The following is a 19,587-nucleotide window of genomic DNA, read 5'->3' as shown; positions in this document are numbered from 1 at the left end:
TTGAGGAGAGCTTCATTTAGTAGGGCTTTGTGTGCTGCTAGCGCTTCACTGGTTTTCTCGCCATAGGACAATATGGCATCCTGAGTGTTCTCTAATGCTACCACTTTGTGACCTATGTGGCGTAGGTCTTCCTTTATATCTGTTAAGTCCTTCTTTAGTGGTGACAGAGCGGCTTCTAACACATCTCTGAGGGCTGTTTTTTATATTGGGGGTTCTCTCTGGGCATATCTGCGTTCCGGTATGTCTGGAGCTCTACCTGCATCGGAGAGCTCTTCCTCCTCAGAGTCGCGTGTGGTGCTCGGCGCTATCTTGGTCCCGCTAGATGTGGCTGGTTTAGAGTTTTTTTTCAGGAATTTCTCCGGTTGTCTTGAGCAGACCGGAGTTGCCTCAACAATGTCCCCCTGCTTTTCTTTGCCGATCTTTCCTGTGGCGAAATCAACCTCGCCACGGTGTTTTGGAGGGGGCTGATTGCCAGCCTCCTGCCCCAGGATTATGGCCCATACTAACTTTGAAGGAGAAGACAGACCGGCCACACAGCTTAAATCTGTGGAACTGTTTTGGGCAGGAAAGCCATGCTTGCGGCCGGCCAAATGTGACTTCCATGGAATTCGGGAACCCCTGCTCGGATCTGGGTGATTTTTGGATATGTTGTTCACCTAGATCAGAGCTATCCATGGATGTATACATTATGGGGATCTGTGGGGTTTTGAGGTGTTTTCTGTGTGTTGGGAAAAATGTGTGTTTTCTGTCTGGTAGTGATTAAGTTAGCCCATTACGTTTGGTAATTGTATTTTGTGGATTGCGTCTCAGACAATGCCAGTGTGTTAGTTAATTGCGTCTCAGACAATGCTCATTGTATTTTGTTGATTGCGTTACAGACAGAGGGAAGGGGATTTTGTGTACAATTGCTGGGAGGGTTTCAATACTGTAAATGCATGTGATTGGCTAAAATATAAACTGTCACAGTCTTTTACAAGGGCCCCAGGGGGAGTGTCCCTTGCTAGGAGACCTGCATAAAAGGCTGAAAAATAACCCATTAAAGAGTTCCTGCTTTGCCCCTTTATGAAGTCTTGGCTCATGTTTGGGGGATGGGATAACTACACTCTTGGGGATTGCTATATCATAATACTCCCTTGAGTATAAGCTCTTGTAAGAGCTTGTTCCTGGTTCCTGTCTCTGCATTTAGGAGAGGTTCACCCACTGGAGCCTGGAGCCTTGTCGTAGGTCCAGGGTGGGTAGGAGACGGCGAGACCTCCACCAAGCTTCGGCGGTTCGTGGGGTCTGCAGTGCTGATGGTGTCAAGTGGAGTGCTTGGAGTCCTCTGGAAGCACTAGGAGCATCTATCAACGGAGGTACCCGGTCGGGGTGCTAGGCGTTCCGTTACATTTCCCATTGCAGTTCAGATGGAGTGCTTATTTTTATTTTTTTTAAACATACTTTTTATAAATTTTCCATAAAATTATCAGTAATACATAGCTTGCATAAGATTACATATATTCATGTGATCAAGACAATCGTGTAGTACAGATCATTCAGGTATACAACACAAACCCCTATCCTCCCCCCTTCCCTAACTGCTGAAGCTTACAGTATACAGTAGTAACCCAATTGAGTTAGTAGAATAGAATCCTCAAAACCTAAGGAGTGCTTATTTTAGGGGTGAAATTGCTAGTTCTCACGAGGAGTTCAGACTTATGCAGCAGTGCAGTCAGGCTCCGCCCCCCATCATATACAGTTTCAACTGAATTTACCACAGGTAGACTCCAGTTAAGGTCTAGAAACATAAAAAATAATAAAACATGATGAAGAGAAATGGGAGGCACCCAGAGCAAAATTTCAAGTGTCATACAAAGGGTCTGAATACTTATGTCCATGCAATATGTATTTAATACATTTGCAAAAACTGTAAAATTCTATTTTCACTTTTTCATTATGGAGTATTAAAGGGATTATCCAATCCTATAAAATGCCCCCCATATGCCGGGCCTTTCACATTGAATATACTTACCTGGCTCCCTGCGCTGCTCCTGGTCCCTGCAGCTGTGGAGGTGCGGGGACCAGGATCCAGGTAAGTAGATTCAATGTGAGGGGCCCGGCATATAGGGGGGGGGCATTTTATAGGACAGGTTAACCCCTTTAAGTGAAGATTAATGGGGGGGACTTGATTTTTTAAAAATTTTAGCCCAAGGCCGCAACATAACAAAATGTGAAAAAGGTAAAAGCGTCTGCAGACTTTCCGAGTATGCTGTATATTTATTTTGAATATTATGGTAGGGTGTATTCATTTTTATATTGATGGCTAGGTAGACTGTTTTTTCAGCTGTCATTTTGTTTTTTGCGGTGATCTAAAACTGCCAGTGCACTCATCACCAGCAACTGATATTAGTGCTAGTGAACTGCGAAGATTTATTTCCCTTGCTATTTTTCATATTTTTACAGATTCTATATTTTAACACTCAAGTCAGAAACCTCTTCAGTATTCTCAATTATGAAAGAAACAAGTCTTCCAACTTGATTGGCTCCTCTGTATTTGGACTTGATGACATATATAAGAAATGGAAAACATATGTGCTGTGGCTTAAAGAATCAAATTCTGAAAATGTCAAGTTTTACTTTGTAAAGGTTAGTACAGTGTTATTATAATGGGAAATGCATTATTGCAGTTTATGATACTGTAAAATTCCCTAAACCCATGATGATTAATATCTGATAGGTGCTAGAAAGTTGAAGTCATGGAAAAATATCAAATATTTAATATACTTTTAAAAGGGTTGTGTCTCCTTGGGCAGAAGTGCGAAGAGTAGCTTACTTATTTTACCTGCTTCCTGGTGCCAGGAACCCGCTCCTTCTTTGGAATGTGTTTAAAAAATAGTAGCTGAGGCAGGGAGAGAAGCGGAGACCCAGCACTGGGAAACTGATAAATATGCTTCCTTTTGCAGTTTTGCCCAAGAGAGGCAGTTTTCCAAAAAAACAAACAAAGGTGCACCCTTTTAAGTTTAGAGAACCTTTATGACAAAAGACCAAATTAAAATGGCAATGACATACCATTCTTGCACACATGATGCTGAGGTCAGTGAGTGGCTGCAGTGGTCTCATAAACAAGAGGAGGTCCCTGTCACTTCTGGTCTAGGGAGGACTAGGGAGATGTGACAATGGAACAGGGGGAATTTTGAAAGGTATTTAGTTTTTTTGTAGTTTTTTTTAAAACATTTTTTTATAGATATACAGTACAGACCAAAAGTTTGGACACACCTTCCTATTCAAAGAGTTTTCTTTATTTTCATGACTATGAAGGCATCACAACTATGAATTAACACATGTGGAATTATATACATAATGTCACGGGGTTCCGAAGGTGCACTCGGTCCCCCATTGCCCGCAGAACTGTTGCTTAGCTTTTGGAATGAGGTTCTGTGTTTGACCTCATTCCCAGGGCGGCTTTACTAGCTGGGTGGCTCCTTGCTCCTAAGTCTGCCTTGAGCGCCGAGCTGATCACTCGGTGCTCGACTGGTTGGTCTGTCGGTCATGTGACGCTGGCCACGTCACATGACCCTCACTCCCCACTATAAATACAGGCAGCCTGCTGGCTTACAGGTTGCCTGTTAATTTCTAGGTTCCTGGTATTTGTTGGACTGCTGAATACTTACCTGATCCTGTTCCTTGACCATCCTTTTGCCTGATCCTCCTGTACTGCGCATCCGTCCTGGTATTGTGACCTCGGCTCCCACCTGACTACTCTCTTAGGACTCCTCTTGTACTTCTCTGCTCTCCTGGTATTTATGACCCCGGCTTCTCCTGACAATTCTCTGCTTGCTCCATTTGTACTTTGCAGCTTTCCTGGTATTGACTCGGTCCGTTCACGTCCTGTTGTTTGTCTGTCTGTCATCCCTGCACTTACTCCAAGTTAGGGATTGCCGTCCAGTTGTCCCCTGTCATTAGGACTCGCGAGGCAAGTAGGCAGGGCCAGGGGTAAGGGTGGAGCGCAGTGGTCACTTCCCTCCCCCCTGTGTGTGTGTGTACGCGACCGTTACACATAACAAACAAGTGTGAAACAACTGAAAATATGTCATATTCTAGGTTCTTCAAAGTAGCCACCTTTTGCTTTGATTACTGCTTTGCACACTCTTGGCGTTCTCTTGATGAGCTTCAAGAGGTAGTCCCCTGAAATGGTCTTCCAACAGTCTTGAAGGATTTTTCAGAGATGCTTAGCACTTGTTAGCCCTTTTGCCTTCACTCTGCTGTCCAGCTCACCCCAAACCATCTCGATTGGGTTCAGGTCCGGTGACTGTTGAGGCCAGGTCATCTGGCGCAGCACCCCATCACTCTCCTTCATGGTCAAATAGCCCTTACTTTCAAAGTTTTCCCAATTTTTCGGCTGACTGACTGACCTTCATTTCTTAAAGTAATGATGGCCACTCATTTTTCTTTACTTAGCTGCTTTTTTCTTGCCATAATACAAATTCTAACAGTCTATTCAGTAGGACTATCAGCTGTGTATCCACCTGACTTCTACTCAACCCAACTGATGGTCCAAACCCCATTTATAAGGCAAGAAATCCCACCTATTAAACCTGACAGGGCACACCTGTGAAGTGAAAACCATTTCAGGGGACTACCTCTTGAAGCTCATCAAGAGAATGCCAAGAGTGTGCAAAGCAGTAATCAAAGCAAAAGGTGGCTACTTTGAAGAACCTAGAATATGACATATTTTCAGTTGTTTCACACTTGTTTGTTATGTATATAATTCCACATGTGTTAATTCATAGTTTTGATGCCTTCAGTGTGAATCTACAATTTTCATAGTCATGAAAATAAAGAAAATTCTTTGAATGAGAAGGTGTGTCCAAACTTTTGGTCTGTACTGTATATATTTGGCCAGACAACCCCAGAATTCACTGTTTCTCGCGTAGTTATTTTATGGTGTTTTTCAGCACTTTTACTTTTTGGTGGCTTTTTTTAACCTGCATTTGTTTATGTGGTTTTGTTGCATAAACTCCAGCTCCAGATGTTACCTGAAAGTTTATGGCAAATATGAAATACAGGACACCATAGGTAATGCATGAGATGGTAAAAAAACAAAAGCGATTTGTATGGCGCTTTTTTTTTTTAGTGCTAAAAGCACCAGACATAATTTGTGTGTGTATGGATTCTTAAAGGGGATGTGTGGTACAATTCAAATTTCAAACAAGCCCTGCAATAGCCTAAAACAAAAATCATCTTATACTAGCCTCTTTCCCCTAGACCAGGATTAAACCAGCATCTGCGGCACTGGTGTCCTCCTGCTGCTTCCATACAGCAACTGACTGCTGCAGCAGCGATGTTCTATATACTTGCACATAACCGCTTTGGTTTGCAAAATAAGTAGCAGCAAGGAAGACTGCATCAGTACTGCACGGAACAGAGGTGAAGAATGGGGTACGATAAGTTAAGATGTTTTATTTTATTTTTTTATTTTAGGCAATTGCAGGACTTGTTTGAGTTTTAAGACACATCTGATGATAAGATGCACCTAGGTTTTAGAGGAGGAAAATAAGAAAAGTAATTATTTTTCATCAGACTTCATATCAGACCCCTACATTCGATTTCAGATCAGACCCCCTTGTCGAAGATCAGATTCTCATTACAGATTAAATAAATTACCGTATTTTTCACTTTATAGGACGCACCAAATGATAAGACGCACCCCAGATTTTAGAGGAGGAAAATAAGAAAAAAATATTTTTCATCAAACCTCATATCAGATCCTCAGATCAGACCCCCATATCAGGACATCATATCAGCCCTCCATGTCAGAACCCCATCAGACCTTAAATCAGCCCTTTATTATTAACCCCTATCAGACCTCACATAATAAAATGAAAAACTTCCTTACCTCTCCTGCGCCATGGCTCCGCTCCGGGTCCGGCGTCTCGCTCCCCCATCATCTCCGGCCCACGCTGCACTGTCACCTGACAGCGTGCAGCGTCAGGTCATAGTGCGCACACTACGTTCTGACGCTGTACAGGGTCAGGACAGTGCAGCGCTGGCAGCAGCAAAAAAGACTGAGGTGTCACCGCCAGATCTCTGAGAAGTTCTGACAGACGTTCTTCAGTACCTCTTGCATGATGTTCTTTTGTTTTGGTTTCGTTTTGTCATCTCTCCTCCCTCTCCCAGCTGTCATCTATTAGCAGTGATCGCCTCCCTTTATATCCCCTCCCATACTGCTTCACTTTGCGGTTTATACCACTTCCTGGATTGTGCTCACTGCTAGATCCTGCAACTGTTGGTTCCTCAGATAAGTCTATTCCTTTATTTGTGTATTCCTGTTGGCTTGATTCTAGGTGACCCTGACTCCCTCTGTATTGAGTGCAGGGAGCCGGTGGTTGTGTCCCCTCACTATTATAGGGTTTTCAGGTGTCACTCAGTCTAGGTACGGGGGCATGCAACTTTCTATCATAAAGATCTTTGCATGGGCTGAGCAGTCAGGGAGAGCTCTAGGGCTTTTGTAGGGCTCACCCATATGTTCCTTAGTTTGGGATCAAGTCAGTTGGATCTTTATTTGTGACTTCTAGTTTTCTGCAACACCATCCGTGACATGAGGAGGGTGAGTGCCAAAAGCGCTTGCTGCACTTCTTCCCCGCTCCTGGCACCTAATGTATACTAGTGAGCGCTTCCATAAAGGAAGCGCTCACTAGTATTCGCTTCATAAGACGCACGGCCATTTCCCCCCCACCTTTGAGGAGAAAAAAGTGCGTCTTATAAAAATACGGTAACTTACTTCTCCTGCTCCACCACCACTCTGCATATCCAGAGCTCTCTCCAGCACTCGCCACTCCCTTTTCATTTTTGAGCCTGCGCTGCTCTGTGACCTGACTGCCTACCACATCACGTCATAGTGCACGCACTGCTTCCTGACGCTGTATGCGGTAAGGCCAGTACAGCGCTACAGTCACCACTCCCCGTGCCTCCTGCATACCAGCAAGCACTTTTAAAATGAAATCATTCGCTAGTATTTGCTTTATAAGATGCACTGACATTTTTCCCCCACTCTTATGTATCAGAAAATACAGTATCTCAGACAACCCCGTTAAGCAATTTGTGGCTAGATAGTTGGTTTGCATCAATTTTTTCAAGCATTTGCTGGTGTATTTGCCACTGGCACTATTCTCAAGACTTTTCTAACATTGAACTATAAAGCACATGTCTACCTTCTGACACCAGTTTAGATATTGGAAGAAAAAAATGTAATTGTGTAAATGCTTTGCATTACTTATCTTGTATTCGGTTTCAGCCTGTATGATAATCCCATTGACAGTGTTGCAGGCTATAGACCTAAACTTTCAGAACTTTTCCTTGCTAGTTTAAATGTCTGCACCGAGGTTTTCTTGGTGAGTTGAATTCTGGGGAAGTGAAGTAAACAATCGTACTTTGTGTCTGTGTTTTCTGTTCGCTTTGCTCTGTGGTTGAGAAATGATCTTTATTTGTGTTTTATTTGTAGACTGATATAAAGGAGGCATATGACACAATTCCTCATCCAAAACTTGAGGAAGTAATCTCAAAAGTAATAAAACCAGATAATGAAGAAGTTTATTGCATACGACGCTATGCCGTGTTGTGGATGGATTCGTGTGGCCGTATTAGGAAATCTTTTAAAAGACATGTAAGAATTGTTTCATTGAAGTATGGTTTTATTTGTGTTCAAGGGCATCTGTCAGCAGATTTGTGCCTATGAAACTGGCTGACCTGTTGAATGTGCGCCTGGCAGCTGAAGGCATCTATGATGTCCTATGTTCATATGTGCCCCCATTGCTGAGAGAAATAATGTTTTAATATATGCAAATGAGCCTCTAAGAGCAATGGGGGCTGCAGAATGTGCAGCAGCTGAAGAGAGCAGATCCTCTAGGTGTAACGGCAACGCCCTTGTTGCTCCTAGAGGGTCATTTGAATATATTAAAACTTCATTTTTCTCAGCAATCTGGGAACATAAGAACATGGGACCAACACAGATGCCTTCAGCTGCAAAGCGCACATGTAACAGGTCAGCCAGTTTCATAGGTACAAATCTGCTGACAGATGCCATTTACAGGGAATCTACCATACTGAATATGGTGTTTGAGCTGCAGGCTGATTGATATATTGTTTTATGGGAAAAGATTCAGTATAATTTGCATTTCATTCATGTATATTCCTGCTCATTCTGGGCTGTGAAGTCAAGGAGGCGGTCCTATCAGTGGCGGCCTTCCATCCACGGCTGTGCATTTTCATAGTGACAGGTCTCCTTTAAAGAGGACCTTTCACTAGATTAAAAAATCTAAACTAACTATACAGACATGGAGAGCGGCGCCCAGGGATCCCCTGCACTTACTATTATCCCTGGGCGCCGCTCCGTTCGCCCGGTATAGCCTCCGGTATCTTCATAGTTAGGCTCCACCCAGTGGAACCTGCCGGCGTCTCTTTCTCCCATGCTGTAGCGCTGGCCAATCGCAGCGCTCAGCTCATAGCCTGAGAGGTTTTTTTTTCTCTCAGGCTATGAGCTGAGCGCTGCGATTGGCCAGCGCTACAGCATGGGAGAAAGAGACGCCGGCAGGTTCCACTGGGTGGAGCCTAACATATGAAGATACCGGAGCCTATACCAGGCGAACGGAGCGGCGCCCAGGGATAATAGTAAGTGCAGGGGGAACCCTGGGCGCCGCTCTCCATGTCTGTATAGTCAGTTTCGATTTTTTAATCTAGTGAAAGGTCCTCTTTAAAGTTGTTTTCTCACCAATACCAGTGCTAGGGACCCCCATCATCCCCAAGAATGCAGGAGCTGTAGTGCTTGGCAAATCACCAGACCTGGCACTGTGTACTAATTCATTTATGGGGCCGTATTGCAATTCACAAAACAGAGCATTGTTGGGAGTGGGCTGTAGTGAGAAAAGGCACAAGAACTGCAGTTCTGTTTTTTGAACCAGTGCAGGTTCTGAAAGATTGGACCTATTCCATTCAAACATTGATGGCATATTTAATGGATGTGTCCACAAATGTACTGTATTTGTTGCAATTTTAAGGCCTCATTCAGACGACCGTATGTGTTTTGCGGATCCGCAAATATGCGGATCCGTTCTTCCGTGATTCTGCACTTCCGCATGATTCGCATTTTTGCGGAACCATAGACTTGAATGGGGATACGGAACGTAATGCGGACAACTATAGGACATGTAAGTTTATTTTTGCAGATCCGCGGAACGGAACTACGGATGCGGACAGCACACGGTCTGCTGTCCGCATCTTTTCAGAGCCCATAGAAATGAATGGATCCGCATACCATCCGCAAAAATGCGGAACGGATGCGGATCCGTTCATACGGTCGTGTGAATGGGCCCTTATCTGCAGTTTTATTGTATGTCACTTCTATGATAGACATTTCTGTAAAAGCTCTGTGCTCTAACCAAAAAAAGAATGAAATAGCAGAGGACTGTTGTGAGCAAGACTGAGTAAAATAAAAAGCAATTAGCATTAACCCCTTAGGCCCCTTTCACACTGGCGAGTATTCCGCGCGGATGCGATGCGTGAGTTGAACGCATTGCACCCGCACTGAATCCCGACCCATTCATTTCTATGGGGCTGTTCACATGAGCGGTGATTTTCACGCATCACTTGTGCGTTGCGTGAAAATCGCAGCATGCTCTATATTCTGCGTTTTTCACGCAACGCAGGCCCCATAGAAGTGAATGGGGTTGCGTAAAAATCGCAAGCATCCGCAAGCAAGTGCGGATGCGGTGCGATTTTCACGCACGGTTGCTAGGAGACGATCGGGATGGAGACCCGATCATTATTATTTTCCCTTATAACATGGTTATAAGGGAAAATAATAGCATTCTGAATACAGAATGCATAGTAAAATTGAGCTGGAGGGGTTAAATTTTTTTAAAAATTTTTTTAACTCACCTTAATCCACTTGATCGCGAAGCCCGGCATCTCCTTCTGTTTTCATTTTAGCTGTGTGCAGCAACAGGACCTGTGGTGACGTCACTCCGGTCATCACATGATCCATCACATGATCTTTTACCATGGTGATGGATCATGTGATGGACCATGTGATTACCGGAGTGACGTCACCACAGCTCCTGTTCCTACAATCAGCAAAGAAGGAGACAGAAGGAGATGCCGGGCTGCGCGAGCAAGTGGATTAAGGTGAGTTAAATTATTATTATTTTTTTTAACCCCTCCAGCCCTATTTTACTATGCATTCTGTATTCAGAATACTATTATTTTCCCTTATAACAATGTTATAATGGAAAATAATACAATCTACAGAACACCGATCCCAAGCCCGAACTTCTGTGAAGAAGTTCGGGTTTAGTTACCAAACATGCGTGATTTTTCTCACGCGAGTGGAAAACGCATTACAATGTTTTGCACTCGCGCGGAAAAATCGCGCGTGTTCCCGCAACGCACCCGCACATTTTCCCGCAACGCCCGTGTGAAACCAGCCTTAGTGACCCCTTAGTTTTGCACCTTAATGGCCAAGCATTTTTTTTTTTAGATGTCGCAATCAAAGAGCTATAACTGTTTTCTTTTTCCATCGATGAATGAGGGCTTATTTTTTGCAGGATAAATTGTAGTTTTTAATGGCACCATTTTGGGGTATACAATACTTATTGTTAATAACTTTCTGAGGGGAATGAACCGAATTTTATTTTTTCACATTTTGTCATAAATAACATAACTTTATTCTTTCTTGCTTTTTACATTTTTACTACTTTTTTCCAACAAGAACCTTTAACCCTTTCGCTACCAGCGCCGTACATGTACAAGGATAGGGCATCACACACCCAGACAACCCCTTTAATTAGGTATCCACAGAGACAAAGTTCATCAAATTGAGCAGAGTCTTGTGAAATTCTTGTCAACTTATTTTTAATATTAATTCATAACAGTTTGAATTTCACCCAAAGTAAATAGTTGGCAACCCCTAGGCCGGGGCAATAGTATTTTGCCATAACATTTAACCTTTTAGTTTATGGATATGCTTTGGGGCATATGGACAGCCCTGTTAATGAGTGCTAAGACAAGGAAACATCGTAGGTTAAAGTGGTTGTTCCAAAATGATCATCTGACCACTAGACTCAGGTTGAATGGGTTGTTGCTCGAGCATGCACACTGAAGCTACATTCACGGTCTGTGGTATTATTGAAGATGGCAGACTGCAGTGCTTGGCTATCTCCAGCAGACTCATACAGTTTGAATATAGTGCTAGTGCACATACTCAATCACTGCTCATTGACATGGTGAATAGAAGACTCTATTTCTTATAATTGGTGGGATTCTTGGTAGTCAGACATTCCCACCAGACACTTATCAGCTGTCCTGTGGATAGGTTGTCCTATCTGTGGATAGGTTGTCCTATAGTTGTCCTTCTGGAACAACCCTGATAATAGAGGTGAATTAAAGGGGTTCTGTCACCAGGATGAACTGGTAGGGCTCATCGTGCTGACTAAAACAATACCTTTCTTTCTTTTGTCTGTGCTAAACAGCTGCAGAGATATCTGTGTTTTTATTCATATGCAAATGAGAAGTTCGAGCACCAGGAGGCGGGGCTGAATCCTGTGAGGGCTAATATACAGAAAGCTAATATACATTTTACTGCTGTGTTCACAGTCACAATATCTAATATATAAAGCTAAATGTATGTGTGTATGTCCACTAAAGGAATCTGCACCGTCGCATTTACAATCACGATATTTGGCACACGGGTACATCAGGTGTCCGGGAAGGTTTTAGACCAGGTCTCAGCTCTCTAGCTCTCTAGTTCCTGAGATATTCCCAACAAATGCAAATATGGCACATCACATGACCTACATTAGCCAATAGAAGCCTGCAGGTCTTTCTCGTCATATCCCAACTGACATGGCCACGGTCACATGTCCCTTATTAGCCAATAGAAGCTGGCAGGCCCTTAGTCTCCTCATACACACCGTTTTACACCAGGTTTCCATAACAACCCAGCAGTTTTTCTTCACTGCTGCAGGTCAGCTTTAAAGGGGCAGGGCGCTGTGAATGACACGGGAGTGGCCATTCATGTTAAGGGAGTGGAGTGCTGTGGAGGTCACAGTTCAGGGGGCAGGTAGGGTGGCCATTCAAGCCACCCCGAAAAGACGGACTTAAAAACCCCGCCTCCGCCCCGTTTAGGCCATGCCCCTCCCACTCCGCACCCGACAGGGATTGAAAAAACAAAGGTAAAAATCAACTTCTGGCAGCTGCAGAATTGGGAGGGAGGGTGACTTTCTCCCTGCAGCTCATGCTCAGATAGCACAGTGCTGCTGTCTGAGAGTGAGCTGTGTCTGTCAAGGACCTGCACCGCACGGAGCACAGGGAGTCTGAAAGCCGGACTGTCCGGCCTAAAACCGTGGAAGTCAAATCTTAAGGGAACGGAGCTCTGTGGAGGGGGCGAGTTATTGTGGAAATCAATGTTAACGAGACAGGGTACTGTGGAGGTCACTAATAAAGGAGCGGCCGCTGTGGAGGTCACTGTTAAAGGGAATGGCGCTGCAGATGTTACTGTTAAGGGGGCATGCCGCTGTGGAGGTCACTGTTAAGGGAGGAGGGGACTGTGGAGGCCACTATTAAAGGGGCAGCGGGGTACTGTGAGGTCACTGTTAAGGCAGTGGGGTACTGTGAGGTCACTGTTAAGGCAGCGGGGTACTGTGAGGTCACTGTTAAGGGAGCAGGGTACAGTGGAGGTCACTGTTAAGGGAGCGTGGTACTGTGGCAGTCACTATTATGGGGGCAGTCAATGTGGAGGTCTCTGTTAACCACTTTCCGTCCGCCCATAGGATATAAACGTCCTATGGGTGAACCTCTATTTCTGAAAGCAGGTTTTAAAACGTCCTTTCAGAAATCGCAGCTGCACGCTAATCGTGCAGCTGCTGATCGGGTTGCCCGCTGTCAGTGACAGCAGGGCAACCCAGAGAGAAGGCAGGGACAGTTCCCAGGTGTCCCTGCCTTCTGGATCGCTGCAGACACAGCGCTCACCGAGCGCTGTGTATGCAGAGCAGGAAGCGCTGTGCGCTTCCTGTTCCGGCCCGGCGGTCATGTGACCGCCGTGACCGGAGAGTGCAGTGGCTGTGTGAGGTCATCCACAGACCTCGATCAGCCCTGCTGTGAGGCTGTACAGCGCAGAATTATGCTGTACAGCCTCTCTGGGGGGTGCATTTCTTCTGTAACTGGGGCTACTATGTCAGCCCCAGTTACAGGAGAAATCAACAGTGAAAAAAAAAAGAAAAAGTGAAGCAAATGTCCCCCAGAGGTCTTGTATGACCTTATGGGGGACGAAAAGTGTAAAATAAAAAAAAATAAAAATAAAGGGTTGAAAAAATAAAATAAAAAAAAGTCCCCAAGTAAGGAATATATTTTTTTTTAAAAAAATAGAAAAAATAAAATAAAATAGACATATTTGGTATTGCCGCGTCCGTAAAAACCAGCTCTATAAAAATATCACATGACCTAACCCCTTGGGTGAACACCGTAAAAAAAAAAAAAAAAAACTGTGTCAAAACAAGCAATTTTTGTCACCTTACATCACAAAAGGTGCAACACCAAGTGATCAAAAACGCGTATGTTCCACAAAATGGTACCAATAAAACCGTAACCTCGTCCCGCAAAAAATGAGCCCCTACATAAGAAAATCTCTCAAAAAATAAAAAAACTATAGCTCTCAGAACATGGAAACATAATTTTTTTGTTTCAAAAATGCTATTATTGTGTAAAACTTTAATAAATGAGAAAAAGTATACATATTAGGTATCGCCACGTCCGTAACAATCTGCTCTATAAAAATGTCACTTGACTGAACCCCTCAGATGAACGCTGTAAAAATAAATAAATAAATAGAAACTGTGCTAAAACAACCAATTTTTTGGTCACCTTGCCCCATAAAGTGTTATAATGAATGATCAAAAAATCCTATGTACCCAAAAATAGTACTAATAAAGCTGGCACCTTATCCCCTAGTTTCCAAAATGGGGTCACTTCTTGGGAGTTTCTACTGTAAGGGTACATCAGGGGGCTTCAAATGGGACATGGCATCTAAAAACCATGTGGAGTTCCTTTTCTTCTGCGCCCTGCCGTGTGCCCATACAGCAGTTTATGACCACATGTGGGGTGTTTCTGTAAACCGCAGAATCTGGGTAATAAATATTGAGTTTTGTTTGGCTGTTAACCATCTATGTGTTAAAGAAAAAATTGGATTAAAATAGAAAATCTGCCAAAAAAGTGAAATTAAAAAATTTGATCTCCATTTTCCTTTAATTCTTGTGGAACTCATAAAGGGTTAACAAAGTTTGTAAAATTGGTTTTGAATACCTTGAGGGGTGTAGTTTCTACAATGGGGTCATTTATGGAGGTATCCACTATGTAGGCCCCACAAAGTGACTTCAGACCTGAACTGGTCCTTAAAAAGTGGGTTTTGGCAATTTTCTTAAAAATTTGAAGAATTGCTTCTAAACTTCTAAGCCTTCTAACGTCCTAAAAAAATCAAATGACATTTCCAAAATGATGCCAACATAAAGTAGACATATGGGGAATGTTACGTAATAAATATTTTATGAGGTATCACTTTCTGTTTTAAAAGCAGAGAAATTGAAATTTAGAAAATTGCGAATTTCTCAAAATTTTGGGTAAATTTGGGGTTTTTTCATAAATAAAGGTGAAATATTTTGACTCAAATTTATGACTATCATGAAGTACAATGTGTCACGAGAAAACAATCTCTGAATGACTTGGATAAATAAAGGCGTTCCAAAGTTATTACCACATAAAGTGAGATATGTCAGTTTTGCAAAATTAGGCCTGGTCAGGAAGGGGGCAAATGGCCCAGATGGCAAGTGGTTAAGGGGTCCGGGAATGGTGGAGGTCAGTTAAGGAGACTGTAACCTATGGTCAGTGTTAAGGGGCATAGTTGGCGTGGCTGGGCTCCGGAAACGTTAGTAGCCTCATTTACATATATGTAAAATCTTTTTTTGACACAATAAAAGCACAGAGAGCTATGGGGAATGGATATTGTGGATGTGCTAGAGGTGATCTAGCAGCCCATGTCCTCAGCTCTATACCCAAAATCCAGGTGACAGGTTCCCTTTACCCATAATAAAAGTCTATTGTGGTAATTTATCAAACTGGTGTAAAGTAGAACTGGCTTAGTTGCCCATAGCAACCAAACAGATTCAGCTCATTTGGAAAATGAAAGGTGGAATCTGGTTGGTTGCTATGGACAACTAAGCCAGTTCTACTTTACACCAGTTTGATAAATTACCTCATATATCTTTACCATATTGAAAATAATGTTTTTAGGCCTAAAAAGCTTAGGCCTATTTCTGGTTTCTTTATAATCATATATTGGACCTGTAAATAAACCAGTAATATTATTCAGGTTTCTAAGCAAAAAAACACTATTCTCAATATAGCAAGGCATTTTATTGTTATTATATGATTTTATATCATTTATTGTAGTATAGCCTTTAATTATGCGTTAAATGAGAGAGAGAGAAAAAAATAACAGAAAAACAAGTTTATGTAAATCTTTCCAAGGATTCAAACCTAGGATCTCTACATGCAAAGCTATGCACTTATCACAAAACTATAGCATTACCACATAGAGATGCATCCTTTTAATATAGTTCTAAGCTAACACATATTATATATTGTGCTTGTGAATAAGGCTACTTTCACACTTGCGTTGTTGTTTTCCGGCAGAGGATCTCAATACTGGAAAAAAACGTTTCACGTATTCTGAACGGAATTAGATCTGCTTGGGATGCATTAGGATGTCTTCCATTCCATAAACATTCTGTTTCTTGACCGGACACAAAACCGCTGCAAGCTGCGGTTTTGTGTCCGGTCATAAAAACGGATCAGTCACTGAAAACAATGTAAGTGTCACAAGGGGTAGTGTCACGGGTAGCAAGATAGAGCGGAAGTGCACCCCCTGAGCTGCCACCCGGTCCCCTGTCCCTGCCTACTTGCACCACCCGCCCTAGGTGACGGGGCGCAACTGGGCAACGGTCCCTGACCTGCGTAAGTGCAAGCAGAGAGATAGAGACAGCAGGAAAGCGGACAGCCAACGAGAAGTAGCACTCGAGCGGACAGAGAGGTAGAGCAAACAAGGTACCTCCAAAAACGGAAGGGCAAGGCGGGTCAACTAGACGAGGTCAGTCCAGGAGGTCACGTCAGTACAAGGGAGGAGACAGAGACAAATCCGAGAGCGAGCCGAGGTCAAAATCCGGGAGGTCACGTCAGTACCAGGGAAGAGGCAAAGACAAAATCCGAAAGCAAGCCGAGGTCAAAATCCGGGAGGTAGCGTCAAGGTCCAAGGAGCAGGCAGAAGAGGTGTCAGAAAGCAGATCAAGGGTCAATACCAGAGGTCAGCTAATAATAACAATACACAGCCTAAGGGACGAAAATCACAGGCAACCTGTGGCCAGCAGGTTGCCTGTTTAAATAGTGGAGGGAAGGGGTCATGTGACGTGGCCAGCGTCACATGATCCCTCCTCCCTGACAGTAGCCGAGTGCCTAGCTCGGCGCTCAGCCCCAGCTGGTCCCCATGGTGACAGGGAGCGTCGGCCGCTCCTGCAGGAGGAGTGCGGCCGAACGTCCCGCCTCCCCCGTCACCATGACAACCGGGACGCCGCAGACAGGAGAGCGCAGCCAGACGACGTTAATGTCCTGGCTGCCGCGAGATCGGAGGCCAACGGCGGCGCAGGGAACAAGAAGCCCGCCGTCTGCCTTTCGTGACAGTACCCCCCCCTTCCACGAGGGGCATCCGGACCCAACAATTGCGGACAGGGTTTCTCAGGGTGTTCCCGGTGAAATTTAGCAATTAACCTGGAAGCATGCATACTAGACATAGGCATCCAGGACCTCTCCTCAGGTCCAAAACCTTTCCAGTGGACCAGGTATTGAAAGGAATTTCTAACCTTTCTGACATCTATTATTTTAGAAATAATGAATTCCTCCTGACCCTCAACCTCCACAGGTGGAGGAAGTTCTTTAACTGGAACCACTGGTGACACATCTCTTAAGTAACGACTTATGAAACACATCATGTATACGAAGGGAATCGGGTAGCTTAAGTCTAAAAGACACTGGGTTAATAACCTCAATAATATTGTATGGTCCAATGAAACGCGGAGAGAATTTCCTAGAACACTGTTTCAAAGCAAGATTCTTAGTCGACAACCACACCTTATCGCCGAGTACAAAATTTACCCCCTTGGAACGTCTCTTATTGGCATGTTTCCACTGAGTTTCCTGGGCCTTTTCCAGGTTCACAGTGCACAGTCTAGAGGTAAAAGAATCTGCCTGCGGGTTGAGTGAGGATGCGGAGGGATTAGAACTAAAGCGAGGATGCAAACCACTGTTACAAAAAAAAGGAGACACCCCCGTGGAAGAATTAAACCCGATTGTTGATGGCGAATTCTGCCAACGGGAGGTATCTCACCCATAAGAGTTGATTATGTGATACATAGCACCTTAGAAAAAGCTCCACTGCCTGATTTAACCGTTCCGTCTGCCCATTGGTCTGTGGATGGAAAGCAGACGAAAAGGACAAAGAGATGTCGCGTCTTCGACAAAAAGCCCTCCAGAAACTAGAAACAAACTGAACGCCTCTATCAGAGACGATATTCTCAGGGACACCATGCAGACGTACCACATGTTCAATGAACAAGGATGCTAAGGTCTTCGCATCAGGGAGCTTACTTAAGGGAACAAAGTGCACCATCTTGCTAAAACGGTCAACCACTACCCACACCACTGACTTCCCCTCAGAGGAGGCAGATCAGAAATAAAATCCATGTAAATGTGAGACCATGGCTTGCAGGGAATGGGTAGTGGTTGTAGTTCACCAGTGGGATGTGTTCTCGGGGTCTTAGACCTGGCACATACATCGCAAGCTAAAACATAAGACCGTACATCTTTAGACAAAGTGGGCCACCAGAAAGACCTCAGCAGCAAATCCTTAGTGGCAGCGATACCTGGATGACCACACAGCACGGAGTCATGACATTCACACAATAATTGAAAACGAAAGCACTCAGGAACGAACAACTTATCTGCCGGTGTTTGTGGAAGAGCAAGTTTCTGAGCCCGTTGAATCTCAGAGGAAAGATCCACAGAAACTGCTGCCACAAAGATGCTTGCCGGCAAGATGGGTTCCGGGGGGGTGTCAGGAGGTTGGACGGCATTAAAACTCCGGGACAAGGCATCTGCCTTAATATTTTTACTTCCGGGTCTGAAAGTAACAGAAAAGTTAAAACAAGTAAAAAACAGGGCCCATCTGGCTTGTCCAGGATTAAGGCGTTTGGCCGCCTCGAGAAACACTAAGTTCTTATGATCGGTGAGGACAGTAATACGGTGTATAACCCCTTCTAAAAAATGCCTCCATTCCTCAAATGCCCATTTTATGGCCAGTAATTCGCGGTTTCCAATATCGTAATTTCTCTCCGAAGGAGACAACTTGCGAGAGAAGAAGGTGCATGACCTTAAATTAATGAGGTTAGAAGACTCCTGAGAAAGGATGGCCCCCACACCATCCTCTGAGGCATCAACCTCCACCACAAAAGGTTCCTCGGTATCGGGCTGAACCAAGACTGGGGCCATTTGAAATCAATTTTTTAGAGTATCAAAAGCCCGACAGGCCTCCAACGACCAGTTAACCAAATCAGAACCTTTTTTAGTTAAATCCGTAAGGGCCTTGGCAATAACAGATTTTTTTTAGGAATTTACGGTAAAAATTGGCTAATCCTAAAAATCATTGGAGTGCCTTTAAGGAGGATGGTCTTACCCAGTCTTGGATAGCCTGAACCTTACTGGGATCCATTTTAAATGAATGAGGAGTAAGAATATAGCTGAGAAAGGGAATCTCTTGAACTCCAAACACACATTTTTCTAATTTAACAGACAGATGATTCTCCCTGAGGATTTTAAGAACCACTCTGATGTGAGACACATGAGAATCCCAGTCAGGTGAAAAGACAAGAATATCATCGAGATAAGCAATCATAACTTTGCCGATAAGTTCTCTAAAAATGTCATTCATGAAATTCTGAAATACAGCTGGGGCATTGCAAAGACCGAATGGCATAACAAGATACTCAAAGTGTCCCTCTGGAGTATTAAAAGCAGTTTTCCATTCATCTCCCTCCTTAATACGAACAAGGTTATAAGCCCCTCTCAAATCAAATTTAGAAAACCACGAAGCACCCAAAATCTGGTTAAACAAATCAGGAATCAACGGGATGGAATACTGATTCCTAATAGTGATTTTATTCAAATTTCTATAGTCAATGCAGGGCCTGAGACCACCGTCCTTCTTTTTAACGAAAAAGAATCCTGCTCCGAGGGGAGAGGTGGAGGGCCTAATATGTCCCTTCTTGAGACTCTCCTGGATATAGTCTTTCATGGCCTTGCGCTCAGGAAATTTGGACTCAGGAACCAAGTCAATAACACAGTCATAAGACCTATGGGGAGGGAGAGTATCGGTCTCAGTGGTGGAAAAAACATCAGAATAATCAGCAATAAAATGAGGAATAATATCTGATTAAACCCCAGCTTGAACTACGGTTAAGCAAG

At 43.8% G+C, this 19,587-nt stretch overlaps 1 protein-coding gene across 2 annotated transcripts in view; it reads left to right on the top strand.

Annotated features, from left to right (window-relative positions):
- Window positions 1-19,587, top strand: part of TERT (telomerase reverse transcriptase) — a 153,529-nt gene that overhangs the window by 57,211 nt on the left and 76,731 nt on the right. For both annotated transcript variants that reach the window (XM_040432958.1, XM_040432957.1), the window contains exons 5-6: window positions 2,440-2,622; window positions 7,478-7,639. In XM_040432958.1, the coding sequence (XP_040288892.1) occupies window positions 2,440-2,622; window positions 7,478-7,639 (345 nt within the window). The remainder of the gene's footprint in view (window positions 1-2,439; window positions 2,623-7,477; window positions 7,640-19,587) is intronic.

This window comes from Bufo bufo, chromosome 5 (genome assembly GCF_905171765.1).
Source record: "Bufo bufo chromosome 5, aBufBuf1.1, whole genome shotgun sequence".
In the NCBI taxonomy this organism is placed as follows: domain Eukaryota; kingdom Metazoa; phylum Chordata; class Amphibia; order Anura; family Bufonidae; genus Bufo; species Bufo bufo.
The sequence above is the reverse complement of the archived record's forward strand: the minus strand, read 5'-3'. Positions and strand labels throughout refer to the sequence as shown.